The sequence below is a fragment of the Marmota monax genome, unplaced genomic scaffold, assembly GCF_021218885.2.
Source record: "Marmota monax isolate L192 unplaced genomic scaffold, Marmota_monax_Labrador192_F-V1.1 WCK01_AAM20220418_F8-fsc00018, whole genome shotgun sequence".
Taxonomy (NCBI): domain Eukaryota; kingdom Metazoa; phylum Chordata; class Mammalia; order Rodentia; family Sciuridae; genus Marmota; species Marmota monax.
Genome location: NW_026692201.1, coordinates 10,853,199 through 10,875,249, shown reverse-complemented (window position 1 = coordinate 10,875,249; position 22,051 = coordinate 10,853,199). Strand labels below are relative to the sequence as shown.

The 22,051-nt window shown below is 31.3% G+C and overlaps 1 protein-coding gene across 4 annotated transcripts in view; it reads right to left on the bottom strand.

Moving 5' to 3' along the window:
- The window catches only part of Xrcc4 (X-ray repair cross complementing 4), a 248,567-nt gene that overhangs the window by 81,715 nt on the left and 144,801 nt on the right, over window positions 1–22,051 (bottom strand). For 3 of the 4 annotated variants that reach the window (XM_046428150.2, XM_046428143.2, XM_058574460.1), the window contains one exon: window positions 19,082–19,229. In XM_046428150.2, the coding sequence (XP_046284106.1) occupies window positions 19,082–19,229 (148 nt within the window). Of the gene's footprint in view, window positions 1–16,891; window positions 18,259–19,081; window positions 19,230–22,051 lie in introns of those variants that run through there. The other variant, XM_046428166.2, reaches the window with a different exon arrangement.

The following is a 22,051-nucleotide window of genomic DNA, read 5'->3' as shown; positions in this document are numbered from 1 at the left end:
ACTATCTCATAATTCCCACCAATCAACATGGTAATATCATTACTCTTTCTAATGATCAAGGAAACAGAAGTATAAAAATGGTAAGTTTGGATACCCCACATCTTACTGGTAGTGAATAGTGAAGCTAAAACACACATACAGGCAGGTAGATCTGGGAATCCAAGTATAAGTCACTATGGTATGGTGTTTTCTTACCCATAAAGTAAATCTGGTTAAGACCCTCATATTATATGAGAAAAAAATTAAGGCTAATAAATATTGAGTTACTTGTTCATGAACATATTTTTTACTTGACTTGGTCATTATCCAAAGCATAAAAACATTCTCTTACCCATTATCCACAGTCTGTGTATTCTACTTCTCACCTCATTCTACTCTAATTAGTCATCCATCTCAGGGTCCCTGGGAGATCTCTGTTCTTATTGTACTTGAGTTCCCAGCAGCATTTGAGAGTTGACCCTTCCTTCTTGAGACATATTTAGCTTTTGCTATTAAATTAAAATCAGATTGTTTTCCTCCTATATTATTAGTTTCTTTTCCTCATAGCTTGGCCTCTAAGAAATATAATATATGTAAAGCCTGACTCCAAAACTGTGGAAAGTACCAGTGATTGGTCTTAGGCATCTTTTATTCAGATTCTCGATGATCCTTATGGTCCCAATGCTTTAAATACTAACTATAATTGATTTTTTTTAATATTTATTTTTTAGTTGTAGTTGAACATAATAACTTTATTTTATTTTTATGTAGTGCTGAGGATCAAATCCAGGGCCTCGCACGTGCTAGGTGAGCGCTATAACTGATCTTAATTATTCATAAATTCAGTATTCACCTGCTCATTAAAATACACTTTTAACCCCCAAACATTAGCTCTAGCCATTTTCTTGGTCATCTGACATATGCAACTACAGAGCTGAGTCCGGCAGCATACATGTTGTCAGTTGACGTTGAACAAGGCACTGACTTCTTATTTCAGCTCTCATAATATGAACAGATGTTCTTTATGTGATATGTTTAGTGCCATGATTTTTGAATTTTTGTGCCTTTTGTGTGTGTGTGTGTGTGATTTCGCTGTTTAAAATGGCCTTCATACATACAGCGGAAGGGCTGTCTAATGTAAAAGAAGGTTGTGGCTTGCCTTATGGAAAGAATATGTGTATCTTTAAGCAGAAACACACATAAAACCAGGATACATATTGAGCAGCTGATGAAAATGTGAACAGAGTCTCCAGGAACATAACCCTGAATCTGCTCTAAGAAAAAGGATCAGTATTTGTCCAAGCTACTTTACAGAAAGTGACTACTGCAAGAATTTATCATATATGCCTATGGTCTCTGAATCTTTGTTTTATTCAAAATCTAGCCAGAGAGCAATAAATCTCTACAGCCAGCTTCTTTCTTGACACATATCCTCTTTAATACTTAATAGGCACCTCAGTTTTAACTTAGAAAGAATAGTACTCTTAATCCCCTGTGCTACCCTTAAACCTGCTCCCTCTTTCACCTCCCTACTCTCAGTTCTCCATCCACCCAAAATCACAGAAATCATTCTTTATTTCCTCTCATCCATTAGCACCATGTCTCATTCTTTCTCTCCCCCCAACTTCCACCAACTATTCCATCAGCAAAACTGTTTCCTTAGCTAGCATCTTCACACCACCACCATCATCATCTTCATGATCTCGTCCCTGGAATAATCTCTTAACTGCCCCTACTACAATGTCTGTCTCTCTCTCACTCAGAATCACTGTATAAGGATATAAAGTATATAATTTGTACATCCTTCCATAGAAGAATGTTACACTCCAAATTTCTAGTACTAGCAACTGAATTGTTATAAAAAAGTAATGAGATTAAGTCATCCTCTTGACTAAAACCCTCTAATGAGTTACAATGGAAAAAAAAAAAAAACAGAAGCCAACATTTTTATTCCAACCTCCATAGTCTGATATGATCTAGGTCTGTTCACATCTCTGATCCCTTGTTACTCACTCATGCCAATACTACTTCTGCTGTAACACAGGTCAAGCTAAGTCCCATTTTAGGAAAATTTTATTAGCTGTTCTCTTTGCCTGCAATACTCTTCAGCCATCTCATTGTCATTCACACCTCAGCTTAAACATCATTGAAAAGGACTTTCATGATACAATCTGAAATAGCCACCCAGTAATGCTATCACATCACATCACATATTTTATTTCTTTACTTGACATATAAAAACAATTTCTTTTACACCCTAATATTATATGCTTCATCACACACATATGTAAGAAAGTTCCTTGGTTCTTGTTCATACTTTTCTTATACCATCTATAACTCTTCCTGGCATGAGAAGGTGAATATTAAAAAAAAAAAATGTGTGTGTGTGTGTGTGTGTATGAGAATTTGGTGCTAGAGACTGAACCTAGGGCCTCATGCAAACTAAGCAAACATGTGCTATACCATTGAGCTACAACCTAGCCCCAATACTTGTTACACAAATGAACAAATCATATAATCCCTTACTATGGTAATGAATTTAGATTTTAATTACAATGGGAACACACTGAAATAGGAAAAAATATAAAGTTATAATCTAATTTGTGTTTTCAGAAGTTCACTTTAGACATTGGATTAGAAATCAGGGAAGTTGGATTGGGGAGGCAAAGGCAACAGGTTGCAGTCAGGTAACAAAGATGACTGTGGCTTGGATGAAGTAAGGGGAGTGGAAAACAAATGGAAGGAAGTGAAAAACAAGTCATTAAACTTTAAAAGATATTTGCCAAGCAGAAAACATGAGACAGAAGATAGATTGGATGTCAGTGTAAAGGAAAGGGAGAAATTAAATTTGACAAGTTTCAGGTTTTAGTTACTGGGTAGACAATGCAATCACTTAATAAAGAAATTCAGATAGATGAAAGCAACTTAATAATTCATATCCCTCATAATAGAAGAGATATATTTTAATTTCATTTATGTAATAATAATTGAGTAAGACTATGTACAAGTGTTATGCTAATGCATAAAACTTTTTTGATAACTAACAACTTGCATTAAATTATCAATTTTAGAAATTAATTTCTAGATTTTATCAAAAGTAATATATTTTCTCATGGGTAGTCATATTTTCATGTATCCATCCTTGGTAAATGAAAGAAAAGGTAATGCTTTTTTTCTTTGTCATCTTTGCCTACCTCCAGTATTCATTTCATTAGGCTTTCCAAATGCATCTTGAACTATTTGATCACATGTACATATGATCACACTGCATCATAATGATTATTAGCCTAATTCTACAACTACATTATATTTTATTGGAGAGAAAGTACTTAATTTATCTTTTTTTTGTGCTATAGCCTTAGCACCAAACACGGTGCTTCACACATATCAGATACATCATTACTATATTAAGATGGAGGCAAAAGACAGAGACCTTGAACTACAGTCTAGATGGTGACTTGTAATGTTTTCTTTCCTGTAAAGGGTTTGTTTTTTTTTCCTTTCGAAGTTATTTTACATTCCTTAATAGCTTATATAGAAGACTCCAAAAGTATACAATTTGAAAAATCATCAAATTATCCAGGGAGAATAATGAGATTTCCATCTGCTTTCTTGCCCACATAGTAGGTGAGACACATGAAATGTTCTCATCAACAGTTTCTATTTTATATAGTACCATTTATTGTTTAATAAAAAATAACGTTCAGTGATAGAAAATATTTTTTCATGGTTTCCTTGAAATAGTGATACATTAATATGTTTAGTTTTACTCATTACTTCATTAGTTTGCCAAATTCATTAATATCTTATCCCTTATCATCTGGAAATTTCTAGAAGTTATATATCCTGGATCTATGGAAAACACTTTTTAAAATCAGCAGTATGTCCTTAACATATTGTGACAGTAAAAAAAAAAGTCAATTTTCTCTATAGTCCCTAAGCAGAATATCATATATCCCCAAGCAAGAAAAATTCCATGACTTCAGATTACAATGAAAATTCATGTTCAGAAAGAATATTTCCTTATGTAAAAAGGAACGTATATCTGAAGAAAGGTTTTCAGAGGCTAAATAAAACACCTTCCAGAGTGACAGAACTTCTTAAAGTATGATTTGAAGATGGCATGCTGATTAACATATTTATATATATGGTAAACTAAGTTAAATAAAATGAAATGAAATAAAATATTAATGTATTATAACTTGTATGCTTGAGTATAAATATATCAGCACAGAAAAGGGAACTCTTTCAGTCTTTCGGGAAATCAATGCCCATGACCACTAAGTATTGTTTATGCAACTTGTGGTGGGCTGATTTCTAAATACAGATGACTTGCATTTCGAAAGTCTCTGTCCACCAAATAGCTTTCAATAGGTCTTTGGGAGTAAGACAATAGCAACATTGTTTCTCAATCTAGCTTTCTGTTCCTTTACAAACCCACTCACAAACACAATTACTGTTCTTCTTCTGATAACTAACTCTTCCTAGGTTACTACTACACCATCCCATCTTTACTGCTAATCAGTAAACTTTCCCTCCGTCCAATATATGGTTTCTGGCAAAATTGTCCTAAAGCACTTTTCATTGCGCCATTCTTTGCCTCAAAACCTTTTAACAGTTTCTTCTTGCATTCATAAAAGAAGTCAAAATAAATAAGCCTAGCATTTAATTGTTGTGATCTAAGTTCTTCCTACTGTGCCAGCTTTATTCATATTTCTATGTACCACATATGGGCACTGATCCTCTAATTCCTAGACTCTTTCCCTATGTATTTACTTATGCAGTATGTTCCCCTGGTAGGGATAGCCTTCCTTTGTGTTAGGGAATATTCCAAGTTTCTCTAACAAAGAGATTCAAAATATACCATGGCTGCCATCAAGTGTGACATTTACTTCTCTTATACAATAGTCCAGGAATAGCTGAGCCATCCACATGGGTATGTTGCCCTGCTCCATGAGTTTGTACAGGAATTATGATTCCTCCTATTTTGCTTCTCAGCCTTCTCCAAAGATGCATTCCTTAAATGCTAGTGAAAGATAGGCCGAGTGGGAGAAGAAGACATGGGAATGTCTGCCTAATCATTTTATGGTTCCATAATATTTTCCATCAGATGTTATTGACACTGACTATGTCACAGAGCCACACCTTATTGACAGGGAAGCTGGGAAATGTAGCCTCTAGGTTGGCAGTCACATGCCCTGCTAAAACTTGTAGATGCAACAAGTGGTGGAGGAAGGTTCCATTACTAAAAGAAATAACAGACGTCTGTAGACTGGGTTCAATTACTATATTATCTTTCTTCAGTTTATTCCTGTAGAAACATATTCATCTTCAAAGTCAAACTCAGATAAAAATTCCTCCTGGCCAGCCTTCTCTGATTTTATCATAACTCCTTATTTCATAGTCTTCCAAATACAATATGAACTCTCTGCTCTGAAATTACATAGATTTTGTATCTACTATGTTATTTGGCACACTGTAGAGATACTACTGTTAGTCATGTACATATGAAAGATTGTCAGAAAATATAACCAATAAACAAGTGAATGTGTGCTATTAATGGATCTTTTGTCATTGTTTTATTTTATTTGTAAAGATTGCTGAAGACAGAGCCTATATCAACATTTCATTCTGTATTTCTAGAAGTGGTATATGCAAGAGTTAGCATTCAATAGTGCTGGCAATGATAACACTGCTTTATTTAATATATTGATAATTTGTATTCATTTATTATGGACATAAAATTTTTTAAAAGTTAATTTTTTAATATTTATGTTTTAGGTATAGATGGACACAACACAATGCCTTTATTTTTAATGTGGTGCTGAGGATCGAACCCGGGTCCCACCCATGCTAGGCGAGTGCACTACTGCTGAGCCACAATCCCAGCCCATATGAACATAAATTTTTAAAAGTAACATGTACACATTTAATTTAGAGACATTAAGTAATTGTTTAAAAGCAAATTACTATAAAAGATTTTCAAGTAAATAAAATATATCTTCTAAAATTTTATTAAAAATATTTCCTAAATATAATGTACAAAGTATGTCTACATTCTCTGTTAGTAACAATTTACCAAAAGCAAACAAAAATCTTTGAGTAATAATTAACATATATGTAGTACATATAAATGTTTAGCGTCTTAGGTTCGTTGTTTTTTATTCTCTTATCTGATTGATTTATTCCATTTGAAAACATGTCAATTACTTTTGGAGTTCATATCTTATTTTACATAACTAGCTTATACTTTTTGAATACATGAAACAGCCTTTAGTTTTGGAGTGATAAAATACTTCAATAAACAAATACCTATTTTCCTTTTAGTTGCATATTATAAGAGATAATTTAAGCTATAGAATTTCACTATTACAATGTAAATTTTCAATATATAATATCAAATAATTTCTAAAGTACCTATTTTTCTTTAACCATTGAACTATAAATCATGAATAGGGAGTCATTTCTTTTGATTAATAACTTCACTGACAGGTATAATGAATATTTACACATTATTTTATGCTGGTTAAGGGTGTTTAAAGTGCCCATAATAATCATAATAATAATAATAATAATAATAATAATAATAGTATTATCAAACCAAATTTAGAGAAATTTTATGGGACGTAGTCCATCAAATACTAGGAGCATATAAATATGATAAATTCCCTCTACCTAAAATTCAGAAAGACTGAAATTTGTTCTTAAAGATTAAATTAAATTTGTTCTTAAACAGAAATCTGAATCCATCAGTAATTTGAAATTTAAGTACATGTATTAGGCTGGGGGAATTGTAGTAAGGGTTTTTCCCAGGGTGAGTTATAAACATGGAAATACATTTTTAAACACCTTTATAAGTTCCACTGAAACATAATAACTTGAGTTAAAATAGAACTTAAAATGTATGCACTTATAAGACTAAGTTTCTGATACATTTTATAATCATGTTTTAAAAGACCATAAAGCTATGATTACTTTTTAAAATATTAATATTTTGTCCTTCCTATATACTTAAAAGAAAGGCAGGCAAACTTTACTTTAAAATATAACTTCTTGATTTTATTGGCAAACATATAATAATGCATATGACCAATCTTGACTTACTTTGAGTTGCCAACACAATTAATAAATCATCTTTGAAGTGCCCTGACTATAATCAGTATACTCTGGAACAAATCCAAGGGGCCATTAATCAAAGCATGCAGCAAGGAAAGTGAGAGCTGCAGTCTGAACAGTTAGGTAAACACAGAGTGGAGCTAATAAAAACCTATCTCATTTTAAAACCACCACCGTGTTTACTTTTGTAACTAATGTAAACATTATGATAAAATTAAAGTTGTCTAAAAAAATGAGGTTTGTTCATGATGACCAAAGTAAACAAATGAACATTCACTTTATGTTTCTAATTTGACAATGAAGAAGTTTAAAGTTCAGATACCAAAAATCTACAAGAATTAGATATTTGAATCCAATGATTATATTCTGAACAAAGACTGAACATAGTTTTCAAATATTTTGAGATTTGAAGGAGAGAAAAGAAGTAAATTATTATAAATTTTAAAGAATCACCATAAATATGAAAAAGGTTCTTTCTGAATAAGATGATGACCAGTTGCCACACTGACATATGCAATTTCTTCTCTCTCTGTGTATGTAATATATAAAATTAATTACATAAAATATGTAATATATGTAATTATATACTTATAAATAAGTATATGTTTATATATAATATTATAGTATTTATAAATAAAACTGCCTTTAAAACAAAGTCTTCCAAATATATTATTTTCATCCAACACTTTACCTTATTGATTGTTAAAAGGAAGGAAAGAAAATTTGCTGAGTTAATACATCAAAGGGTATGGGCAAACTTCATTTCCATAAAAATTATAAGGAAAAGAATTATTTTAGGTTTGAAAATCTCACAAAGTTTCCTTCCCAATAAAATATTTCTAAGATTTAGCCCAAAATCTGGGAGAAATATTGCTTTTTAAGAATAACATTACATCATATTGATAAAGCATCCTATATGTAGTGCTTTTATACACACAATTTCGTGTGACCTTCATGTCCATCTTGAAAGGCAGGGAGGAAGTGTTATTAACCCAAACCCTGTATTCACAGAGCTTACATTTCTCTCTCTACTGTGTTATTATAATAATTTTGAGAAAGCACTAAAATTCATCTTTATTTAGCTATTTACAAATATCTTTAAAAATATATCAAATAGAGCCCTAAATCATAGAGTTGCAGTGAGATTTAAATGAATCAATGCAATGAGATTCACATGCTTACTAATACAAAACCTCGTACATAGTAATCAAATAAATATTAGTTACTATTGTTAGTTTTGAAGTATAGTAAGTAGCTAAAACGTATGGTCGTTGGAATAAGACAATCTATATTCAAAATCACTTATCTTTGGGAAAGTTATTTAACCTCTCAAGTTCTGAGCTTTCTGATCTATACAATATGAACAGTTTAATGATATAATTTATATAAAGACCTTAGTATAATGTTTAAGACATAATAAGTATTCAAAAATGGTGTGTGAATACAAAATGTAATTTATAAAATTTAAAGACAAATTGCAAGCTGGGAAAAACGAAAATTAATATTTAAGATTTAAGGAGCTCTTAAAAAGCAATAGGAGACAAAGACCTCCTTTGAAAAACAACTGAAGTTATGAATGGTTAATAAAAAATGAAATCAATAATCAATAAATATCTGAAAAATATGAATACAAAAATTCAACAATAGAATGTATTGATTAGAATGGCCTGGCAATGACTAAGTGAATTGGAACACAAAGGAACAAAAGGCAAACATAGTGTTTCTGAGAATACAAATTGTTATAGCTTTTCTGGAGGAATTCTGGATAAATATAACAAAGGATTAACATGTACACCTGTCTGCTGGCCTAATTCATTTCAGTTTTGGGAATTCATCTAAGGAAATAATCATTTACATGTGCAAATTTACATAAAGTAAATATGGAAAAATATATAAAATGATCTTTGCAATAACAAAAATGTAGACAAAGCCTACTTTCCAAAATGGGATTGATCGAAGAAATTATGGAACGCTTATAAAATGAAATACTATAAATGTCATATGACATTAAAGCAATATATCTATTAAAGTAGAAAATGTTTATAATATCTATTCAAGTTAAAAAATAGCATATTACTTCATACATGGTGTGAGCTCAGTTCTCTAAGTGTGGAAGAGGAAGAGAGTTACAAATATATAGGATATTATTGTTTTAATGGTGGTCATCCCCAGATGGGCAGGATAATGAGTTTCCCATATGCTCATTCTTTTATTTCTGCGTGTTTTCTTATTTTTCTGGAATAAACTTTTACTGCTTTTATAATTATGAAACAAAATAATAAACATTATTTTATTAAAAATAAGAACATTTGATCAACAAATATATGAAAAAGTGTTCAACATCTCTAGTAAATTAGAGAAATGCAAATCAAAACTACTCTAAGATTTCATCTCACTCCAATCAGAATGGCAGCTATTAAGAATAAAAACAAAAATAGGTGTTGGCGAGGATGTGGGGGTAAAGGCATACTCTTACATTGCTGGTGAGACTGCAAACTGGTGCAATCACTCTGGAAATCAGTACGGAGATTCCTTAGAAAACTTGGAATGGAACCACCATTTGTCCCAGCTATCCCACTCCTCAGTCTATATCCAAAGGACTTAAAATCAGCATACTATAGTAACGCAGCCACATCAATGTTCATAGCAGTTCAATTCACAATAGCTAAACTGTGGAAGCAACAGTTTATCCCAAAAAACTAAAGGCTTTATGTTCTCTCTGATAAGTGGATGCTGATTCATAAGTGGGGGTGGGGGGGGGATGGAGGAACTTTGATTGGGCAAAGGGGAGGGAGGGGAAGGGTGTCCTTCAGTAGATGAATGGATAAAGAAATTGTGTTATATATACACAATGAAATATTACTCAGTATTAAAAGAGAATAAAGTAATGGCATTTGAAGGTAAATAGATGGAGTTGGAGAATATCATGCTAAGTGAAGTAAGGCAATCCCAAAAAACTAAAGGCTTTATGTTCTCTCTGATAAGTGGATGCTGATTCATAAGTGGGGGCGGGGGGGGATGGAGGAACTTTGATTGGGCAAAGGGAGGGTGCATGGGGGTAGGAAAGATGGTGAAATAAGATGGACTTCAATACCTTAGATACATGTGTGACTGCACATATGGTGTGACACTACATCGTGTACAGCCAAAGAAATGAAAAGTTGTGCTGCAATTGTGTACAATCAACCAAAATGCATTCTGCTACCACGTATACCTGATTAAAATAAATAAATTAATTAAAAAATGGAAAGAGCCATATGCCTGTGGGCAAGTGGAAATGTACTGAGATCTGAAGAAGGACCATGATAAAAAGCTCGTTTTTCAAAACAAAACAACAAAAAAAACCAAATAAATAAATAAATAAATAAACAGTTTAAGGGTTCACTTCCCTCTAAGTAAGTTTTAATTTTTTATAATCTGTAACATTGGTAATAGAAACACAAGAAGAACTGCATCAGAAGGCAAACCAATTGCTTTCTTTAAAGTACCACTAAAAGAAGAGCTTTACTAACAGTGAAAATTTAAACTCTATTTGATTGGATAAGTGAGCTCTGCAAAATTCTGCAAAGTTTTGATAGATACGGTAATTTGGTTTGGAAGCCAGAAGAGTCTGATGTTTATAATTATTCCTCTAAAAAAGTACATAAATTGTACAACTTCTTTTCCAATCACATACTCTTCCAATACGAAAATTCAAAAATTGCATTGTTCTAGGTCCAAGAAGACCACGCCTTACACAAATGGTATGGTAGCAACTTTGTAATTCTAGACTCCATTCCATGGAGGTGGGAAATACTGGGCTGAGATATACTGCATCTTTTTCTGCTTCTTTGAGGCAACAGGATTTTGCTAAGATTGTATAACCTGGACAAATTAAATCACAATTATTTAATGGGACCACTTAAAAGTTGACGAGAACACACAGCTAAAAATCCTTCTATACAATTAAAGGAGTAATACCTGTGGGAAGTTTTAATAACATCTTAAAGATTATTTTGAAAAACATGTTTGAACTTTGTATTTTCATAAGACATCTATCACATACAAGACTAAATCATGTTCATAGACCCCTGCATGAAAGATGTGAACCTATATATTTTTACTTTCTAGCCTATAGAAATAAAGATTATATATAATAGTATCTAAAGCCTATATAGGTATTTATATTTAATTCTAACACAAAAAACTTTAATGGTTTCAACCTGCAGCTGAGATGATGTTGAACTGCTACTTTTAGGGGTTTTCTAATTTACTGCAATCACTGGAATCATTTTTTAAAAATGACTGCTACTCTCAGCAGAGTAATCATTACGGCGAGCAGAACATTTCCTAAGTAGCAGGACTGTGTGTCAGGATAATAGGAAGGTGCCAAATACAAAGCAAATATTTTTTCTTATAATGTTTTAATTCCTCACAGTTAGTAATTATGACTGAGATTTTATTATCTTAAAAATCAATGATATTCAAGAATTTTGAAAGTCTATATCCCAAACTAGTAGCCTGAAGAACAACCTTGGGATGTTACTAAGTTTTGTATATTATGTATGTGTGTGGTGCTGGTGGTGGGGGACAGAAGCAGACTGTATGGGAATACTATGCTTAAGTGCTTTCTAAAAATCAAACAAAGTCAAATAAATGATTTACTGTGGGGTTTACTCAGAGCCTTTAATATGTAAATCTCTAAGTTTTAAGGGTAGAAACATAAAGGACTGTGGGAGCTATGGTATAAAGCAGTTTCCATAAGTATTTCAATATGGTATCCTTTCTAAGGTCCTTATTCTTTATATAGTTCAACAGAATGAAGTCTGTTAATGGTATCAAAATGAATAAATCCTGAACTCATTATCATCCAATTTCAATAAATCTCCTGATATCCTTCATTACATCTATCCAAATCTAATAGCTGGAGGACTTTTTCATACCTATCTATTTAGCTCTTCTGGCCATGTGAGGATTTTATAGTCCAGTTTTGATAACTGGGTGTCTGTGGCATATAGTTATGTTTGATTTCCCATCTTGGGTCTTCAGGGTAAACCTGGATTGGTTGAATTTGGATTTGGTTCTCTTCTTGGCCACCTCTCCTGGGGTCTGAAGCCCTAATTATGAGACAAAAGTGTTCATCTCTGTGGAAAACTTAACCAAGTTTTTGTCAGATGGCAATGCCAATTTCTCTTATAATTAGTTTTATTTTGAGATAGATGACATATATAAATACAGAACGCCTAGAAAAAGGCAAAGCAGAATTTCCAAGAAGGGAAAAATGTTGAAACAGTTTGAAGTGTCAAGAATTAAGATGTCAATTAAATCATTTAATTCAAGCATCTTCTTAGATTTTATTACCTGCCTTATAATTTCAGTAATATTGGAAATTGACTCAATTTGGCATATAAGAAAATAATGAATTGGTTAATTAATCAATTTCTTTAAAAAAATCCAGCTAAGATTGGCCACAAGTAACATTGGGACATATTAACAGAATGGAATTACTTGACTTTCATTTACTGGTGTGAACAGACTTGGACCTATTTGTATTAGCTTTTACAGGATGTCTTAAGAAATAATAGAAGGTCTTAAATTTTTAAAAAAGATTTAAATAAAAAATACTGTGAAAATTTTTAATAGTATTTTAAAGATTCTTTTGAAAAACATGTTTGAATTCTGTTTTCAGAAGATATCCATCACATATAAGTCTAAATCATGGTGATAGATGAAAAATACTTTTTTTGGCTATATGGTGTATGATAAAAATTAAAATTTTAAGTTTGGTACCAAATAAAGCCTGGATATAGTATAATTTTGTTTAGGTACACGGTATATGCTATTACATTTCCATAGAAAGTAATTTTTCAATGTTCTTATTTATACTCAGGATTTTACCTAATATTATTGAAGTATATAAATATGAAAGCAATTTCACAATTTTTTGTAGTCTTTGTTAGTGGTTTTATTTTGCTTAATATATAGAACTAAAAAAGCCTTACCAAACAAATAGTTTTAAGTGGTGCAAGACAGTAAATAGCAAGGAATGCATAGCATATGGTTATGCTGAATAGTAACCCTTAGTGTTGATGTTAGTTGACAGAACAGGATGAGTGTTCCTCAAGAATAATCATATTGTGTGGATTAGTCACACTAAATTTCTTAAATGAATGTTTATCAATATATACCAGATTTAAGGATTTCAGAGTATTAAGTAAGAGCAGGAAATCATCAACAACCTACAAGTATTCCTGAAAAAAAAGGATTTCAATTTTGAAGAAAAAGGCAACATGGCAGTACAATTCTCAATCTCAGGACTGCCTACACATGCTAATTTAAGCTTTTTTCCCTATGGACACTTGATGAATTTCAGTATGTTTTCAATTTTCTATCTTCCCGTGTTTCCAAAGAATGAAAGTTTTATTATGGGAACCAAAAATTTTATAGTGTGTGGTTTGAAATACAGTTAAAAGAACAAAACTAAATATAACAACATTAGATAATTTTAAAATTATTAGATCTTGGAAGATGTAATAATGGCCAAAATATCAAAATTTTCTTCTCAGTCTCATAATTTGATAACTCGTAAGAGTTAAAAATCAGCATCAAATGGTAGAAAAACCAGACGAAAGCTCCTCTACAACTTGAGAAACAAGAACGTTTCTTTATGCAGGAGGAATGATTGAATTCTTAATGTGGGCCACACAACTTCTTGATCTGGCTGTGGTTCAGTGCTTAGTCTCATCTCATACCCTCTCTTTCTTGCTCTCTATCCTCCTTACACTCACACATTCTACCTGAGCATGTGTTCACAGGCTGCTTCCTCTATTGAACCCTGTACTCTAATCCCTATTCCGCTATTTTACATCTCTTTATCCTTTAGATCATAGATGAAATGATGGTTCTTCAAATAATATCCTCCTGAAAATGTTTTCTCTAAATCCTGAACTCCTTTAAAAGTTTACAATTATATGTTCTATGCAATGATCTAATTAATGTTTGTGTCCTCTTTAGACTAGGCTATCTGAGATCAGGAATGATGAATACTTTGCTCAGTACTGTGAGGGAAATCAGTCAGAATTCTTTTGTTTCAAACAATAGTGCCTACTATGTGTTTCCTCAGTCAATCTGAAATCATGTGGTAGTCCTATAATGAATGCAAACTGCTGGGGCAATCATAAGAAATACAGTGGAAATAAAAATGTAACAGCCTGACAAAAATGTTTGGAATCCTGCACATGATTGGTAGGAAAACAATGAATGAATTCAGTGAGATATAATGGTTAAAATGACATGGTGATGTGAAATAGAGTATGTCAATTCATTGATCTACTGAATTATTTAATTATTTAAATAACTCTCTGGTTTTGTGACCCTAGGTAACTTACTTAGTCTCTTTCTACAACATAGTTTTTGACATTATTGAACAGAGTAAATATTTCCATATTGAATAGTTTCCACTTAATATGTTATGGTTACTTTTCAGAGGAAACTTAGAAATTTAGTACATCTATCTTGGATTATAAAATATTGTTGAGACATCAGTAGTGGTATTTTGAAGACCTTCTAAAATCCATAGGACTACTGTTTTGAAAACTGACTATTAAAAATGCATTTTTAGCTTAATAATTTTTTGTTAATGTTTTCTAATGTGGTTGAAGAATAATTATTTTCACATAAAAATTGAATTTGGCTTTATAAATCATATTTTAAATGTGTTTGACAATCTGTTCAGAAATTATTTGCATTATAGCTTTCAAATTTATTTATAGAACCTAAATAATGCACTGTTTTTCTCTATCAACAATTTTTAATTGTTCCCTAATTATTTTGCTATCTATTCAATAAATGTGTTTTCAAGCCCAGATGCTCTGAAAGGTCACCTTCCCTTTACTTAGTATTTAACATCTGTTTGGAAAACCTGTCTTTTCACATTCCACCATCCTTGCTAATTCCCTGCCTCCTCCCTTTCTCTCCCACCTCTCTTCCCTATCTATAATTCATCTATTCTGAAAGAACATATATGAAGACATGAACTGGGTGTCAATCTACTTTATATACAAACAGAGATATGAAAAATTGTGCTCTATATGTGTAATAAGAATTGTAATGCAAGAAAAACAAAGTACATGTTTAAAGACATGAATTGACACGAACAAACTTAATATACAAAGATATGAAAAATTGTGCTCTATATGTGTAATAAGAATTGTAATGCATTCCACTGTCATGTATTTAAAAAAATGAAATTAATTAAATAAAAAAGAAAACCTGTCTTTTTACCATGAATGTATACAGAGAAGAGCTAACATTATGTTGGAATGAAGAAATGGACAGAACTTGGACACTGCTATGTCACTTCATCCTTTCATTTAAACTTGATTCCCCAAATTTAGATATACTTACTACCAAAAACAAACATAGGGGGCTTTTCCATCTTAAATATTACATACTTCAACAGTATTTTACAAAATATGGTTAAATATTTCTATAGTAAATTTCAGACACATTTTCTTATGAAACCTAATTATAAAATTTTTTTAGTTGTAGATGAATACAATATCTTTATTTATTTATTTTTATGTAGTGCTCAGGATTGAACCCAGTGCCTTACATATGCGAGGCAGGCTCTGTACCACTGAGCTATTTACTGTTTTTACTGGCACAAACAATTCTACTACAATTTTTATATTTGATATATACAGTTTGCCCAGATATTGTCAAAATTTATAAATAAATTAACTTTTCTCAGGAAAAATAACACACTTTTTATCACATGCTACTAAATTATAACTACTACTTCATAATGTCATTTCACCAACTTGGGAGGAACCAATTTCTTTCAGAAGGAAAAGTTTACTATAGTTTTTAACAATGAATACAAATCTAATATGATATATGAGTTATACACTGTAACTTTCTATATGTCCTTGCTTTTGAGATCCTACCAGTTAGATCCCAGTGATACCACTAACAAGGAGCAGCATTCTTTTCAGCTACAAATAAAATGCTCTAAATTCCTTGTAATTAGTATATTTTAAAATATGGAAAAATTTCAATGATTCTGATATGGAACCTTATGGGTGGTGTATGTCTCCCACTCTGGTTCTTGTAATCACTTTGTCTTTCGAAATATTATAAGCTCTACTGTGGAAGTATACAGAGGGAACTGTGAGGTTTAGCGGTCTGAGTAATTATCTTTTTATTCAACCACATCTGCATTTGCCTGGGAAGCTATAAATAGATTACATTCACCTAAATTATATAAATTGTTGATAAGTTGTAAGAGAATAAAAAGTGCTTAAGAATGCAATATTATAAGAAGTAGTATTAAAAACATAAAATAAAGGCTTCTAAGGGTTTTGTTTGTTTGTTTTTAAGAGCAAAGGGTATGTTTTTATTTTATAAAAGTTTCTTCTTTTTTCTGGTAAAATGAATTGGGAGAGAAGAGCTAGTACAATTTAAGAGTCATAAAAATTTCAGTCTGCTATATTTAAAATGTGATTTAAAATCCGAGATATATTATATAAAATAAGAAAAATATATGTAATTTTTTTTTTTTACACTTGGGCAAAGGAAGAGGAATTATGAAGCAGGATATCACCATTCGATATCTAATTGATACAGGTTAAACTAAATTTTTTTTAATCTTCAAAATTCTCTCTGGTATCTAGTAATGTTTCTTATTTTTAATTAGTGGTAGTCTTGCCAACAGGTCGTACAATAATATATTTATCAAGCAATTCAAAAAAGCTTATATAGTTTATCTCAACTTTTAAAATAGTGAAAGCACACAAAATAAACACTGAGATGATCATTTGAAAGTGGAAAAGAGAAGAAACATAATTTAATCATTAGATTGTTTGTGGAAACAAACACATTGCCTTTATCAAAAAGCTAAAAATATTTTGTCATGATTCAGAGTTAAATTGCTTTCATTCTTCTATCATGCATGTAATATACTTTTAAAATGTCAGTAGCCTTAAAATTTTACCTTTAATTCACACATACAGTGAAAAGTCCTAAGATGTAGTATCCAACATGAAACGAACGTATTTCTTTCTTAACACACACCCTGAAATTTTTACCAGAGGAAGAAAAATAGATCAAAAGCTGCATGACGACACAGTCCTGTGTCTGTTTTCCACTCCCCTGAATCCTCCGCATTTCATTATTCTGGCACATAACCAATATTCATGACTTACCATTTGCCTAATAAAGGGCAGAATTTTCTGAATATTTCAAACTGCTGGTAATTTTATTCTTTTCCATAATAACATATAGGAATAGTTTGGCTATTCTAATGTTTGTAACTTGGAAATAGATTATACTCTGCCTGAAACTCAATGAACTCTCTCAAGGGGTTAAGAGCTGAGGTTTTAAATTTAGATGATAACCACAAACCAGCAAGAGTTCAATGTACACTGAGCTTTTGCATGCATATTTTCTACACATAAATAAGCTATACATAATAGACCCAGTTTATTTTCAGGTGACATATTTTAAGTACAAGTAGATCAGGCCAATTGTGGACAGAATAAACTCAAGGAAAAATAGACAAAATAATCTTACTGTTACATATAAAACATTTATTTTATTCTAAAAAACTTAAACTTTCTCCTATCAGTTTGCCACTTTCCCAAGACATGCAATGAAACTTAGCCTTACATTTTTACTGTCAATAACAGAATTGTGAAGCATTTGATCTCAGATGAAATTGGATTTTTTGTGTGTGTATGTTTTTTTGTTGTTGTTTTTGGTGTGCCTGGGTCTAGTTGATACTAGGCAAGTATACTACCATTGGCCACATCCTCAGCCCCTACTTTTGCTCTCAGAATACTTGTGAAAACACTTGAGCGCCTCAAGAGTTTTGTGTCTACATTTTGTTTCTGTGAATTATTTCTGCATATTCAAAATTAAAACTAAAAATATTCATCAATTCATTCAACAACATGAAACATGCATCATGTGATAACACTAATACCATTCCTTATGAAATATCATATATTTTACAAGCAAAAAATCTTATTATTGCATTGTTTTATTCTTTTGCATGACTAGCATGATTAAAAACATTTAGATTTTCATTAGCGTCTGCATTCAATCAGCTGTGGCATGTTATTTTACTGAAGGATATGAAGAAAATCTAGCTGCACAGAGGTACGGAGTTGAAGAAGGGAAGACCTTGTAGAACAAACAAAGGGCGTCATAAGCCTCACGGATCCTCATTCCACACTTTAAAAATCATTAGACTATAATAATATCATCTGCCATGGTTATTATGTCTTAATGATAATCTAGACAAAAATAAATTCTGATAGCAAACATGTATACATATATATAAATATATATATATAGCCAAACACACACACACACACACACACACACACACACACATCTCCAAATTATCTGCACATTCACTTTGGATTCAACTGATAATGTTATTATAAATACTTGTTGTTTTGTTGTAACAAAATGTTTATTATTCTAACTTTTCTACTCATTACAAGTAAATTAGAATGCAGATTGATGGAAGGCAGACTAAAGATTGAAACACAGTAAAATTAAAATATATAATGCTAAAATTTAATAGAAATAAACAGATGATTAGGAAAATGACATCTTACTTGAAAAAAATACCAAGCATAACCAAGTGGCTAATTTGAATACATGTATGGGTCTCCTTTAAGCAGTAAATTAGATTGAAACACTTCACTAAACACAAGATGGAGTCTAATATTTTTAGTATCCTACATGACATTTCTAATTAATCTGTAAAAACCACAAGAAAAATTTTTCTTATATTTATGGCATGTCTGCTTTAAATATTAATAGGAATTAACCAAATGCCAAAGAAAATGTACTGATTCAGATATTCTATAATTTCTAAAATCATAATTTTTGTTCTTAAAAATAAGTAAATTCAGAAATAAAAATGTTTTTTAGATTATATAATAGATTTTTAAAAATCTCATCTCACCATTTGGCAAAGAATAAAATGACTTACTTTTCTTTCTCTTGAAGTTGAAGCTCCTGAGGAGTCATTTTAGGTTCAGTCCCAAGATTTTTTTGCATTAGCTGCCTCCTCTTTCTACTTGGTGCAATATCAGTGACATCAGGACTTGAAATAATGGAGTCATCTTTACTTAAAGTGGCTAAAATAAAATAAAAAATGTAACCCAACTAAATTATGCATATAATATAAGTAAAATATCAACTTGCTGCTTTAGCATTGAAATAAGGTGGAACAATTAAAATACAGAAAAACTATTTTCTCGAAACTATTCTCCTACACCTTCATGCAGATTTGTTGAAGTGAGCCAGTTAAAATGGTTTGTAATACTTTTTACCAACATAAAATATTAGATATACTGTACAGTTGGATTAATTTGATCAGAATAGTTTTGCCCATCATAGGAAGAAATTTCCCAAACACATTATTAGCACAGTTTACTACGTTGGTGTTGGAACTGGTTGGAGGTACTGTAGTCAACTGTAAAAGGTAGTTTGGGTGAAGGGCAAAAAACCCAAACTGTTATAGGGATTATTTGAATCAATTTGACATTAAACAGTAATTATTAGCAAGTACAGGAACTTCTCTTTGTAACTCAGAGATAATTTCATAGTCTTTTAAGCCAAATGTGGAAATAAGAACAAGAAAGCTGTAAAAAGTATTAAAAGATATCTCTAATATGGCTAAGTCATTAAATTACTCCTCAGAGTATTTGGTGCATGTGAAACAGAAGCAAGAATAGAAACATGTTTGATTTATGTTCCCTTATTCTCTATTAACAATAAGAGGAGTTCAGAATTTTCATTCATCCATGCAATACACAGTATATTCTGCTAGGATACATGCTTCTATAAATTTGAAGAGGTGCTTTGCTCTTCGTAAACACAGCAATGATGTCAATATAATCTGAACTTTAGGATATTCTGTCGGTTCATACAATATTTTTTTAGCATAGTAATATTTAAAAGTGATTAGGGACAAGCTTTCCTTCTAAATAAGGAGAGAGTGTCTTAACCATGTAAAAATGCTTAAATGGGAGGAGATAGAAAGATAAAAATTCTGTATAAGTCAATTCCTTTAGCACAAATAAAGGCTGGTTTAATAAACTAAATGAGACAAGAACTTCACACTTTTTAAAAGTATACTTCTTTGCTAAGTGGTGATCAGAGCTGAAATAGTTATGAAAACATTTCTCCCTATATCTTGGATATTTAATTTTGATGGAATTATTAGGATCAAATGCATGCAATAACTCACATCTTCTCCCTTTGAGAGGAAGAGTGATGCAAAGGGTCTGCTGACTATGATTCTGAATGTAATTTTTGTTGGAGATTTATTGGAGTTAGGATTTTTATTAGACTTTTAATGGGAGGTCTAACAATAATGACAAAACTGCCTAATTTGGGGGCTTTGGGCTCAAACTTTAATATTTCTCCCATAAACTCCATTACTTTTTTTGTAGTTGTAGATGGACAGTGTGCCTATATTTTATTTATTTTTGTGTAGTGCTAAGGATCAACCCAGTGCTTCATAAGTGCTAGGCAAATGCTCTGCCACTGAGCAAAAGCTTCAGCCCTAACTTCCTTATTTTTAGTGTGCAATTTTACAGAAAAAGTGGTTTTCAGGTATATGTGTGTGTGTGTGTGTGTGTGTGTGTATTGTGTGTGTGTGTTTGTGTATATATATATATATATATATATATACATATATATATATATATATTTATATTTATATTATTCTAACAGAAAAGCCTGCATGTTGCCTTCTCACTCTATGGAATTCACACTTGATCTCTCTGAAATTGCTTACACATTGTTGCTCAATCTCTTGAAATTCTTCCCTTGATTCCATTTTTTTTCTCTTAATAATAACTATTATTTTTGAGAAATTATATGCTGGATATTTTTCTATGGGTTTTGCACGTGTTATTTTATTAATCCTTAAATGACCTTTTGAAGCATTTACTATTACAGTCTTTATTTTACTTATGGGAAATCTGGGCTTCAAAGAGGTTAAGTGACTTGTCCAAATAACACAGCCTTTGTTCTTAACATAAATTTAACAATTAAAAAATTATTTTTAATCATGGGTAAAATATTATTTGATAAAATATTAACTGAATATCCATCAAAGTATATTTTACTTTCCAAGGCTATTTTAAGTTTTTAGGACAAATGACTTCCTCTAGATACATTAATTTGTTAACTTGTAAAAATTGTACTGAGAGTAGAAAAGGTAAATTTAAAAAAAGGAGTTTGGATTTTGGTTTTTTGTTTTGTTTGACACATTCAAGCTGAATGATTTCCTAAATTTTATTAAGCTGAGAGATGAGTAATTATAATACAACTATATAGTCCATGAGGAAAAAGAAAACTACCAAAAGTGTTGAAGGTAGAAGATATTGCAATCGTACATAGGCTTGTAAAATGGAGAGATTACAGCTGATGTCATTCCTCAATCTAGGAAGACAGAATATTGTTTTAATTACAATTTAAAGTAAACCTTTTTAAAAAATAGTCACCAAAAAATTTTTGTCATTCATTTCAAAACTCCAAATGAAGCCTTACAAATTGGCAACCAAAATGGATATTTTATGTGTGAAATGGCCACACCATTTGTTATAATGTCTGCAATTTACTTTAAAATACAATGTGACTCATGTGCATTAGTTAGGGTGAGCTATAACCCAGTTGTTTCTAGCTGTAATCAGGAAGGCACAGACCATAAATTTGACAGAACAAAAAATTCGTATTCCTGAGAGTATTATCATAGGTATTTTGCTATTCACATTTCAATCAACAACTGATGATTTACTGCTTGTTCTAATGAATGAAAAAAATATGTGTACCTACTAAAATCAAGGCATATAAATTATATTAATAAATGTTACATATAGCCATTCATGAGCAAAATTAGAGATACTCATGATGCACAGATTGGCTAAAATACTTTAGAGATACTCTC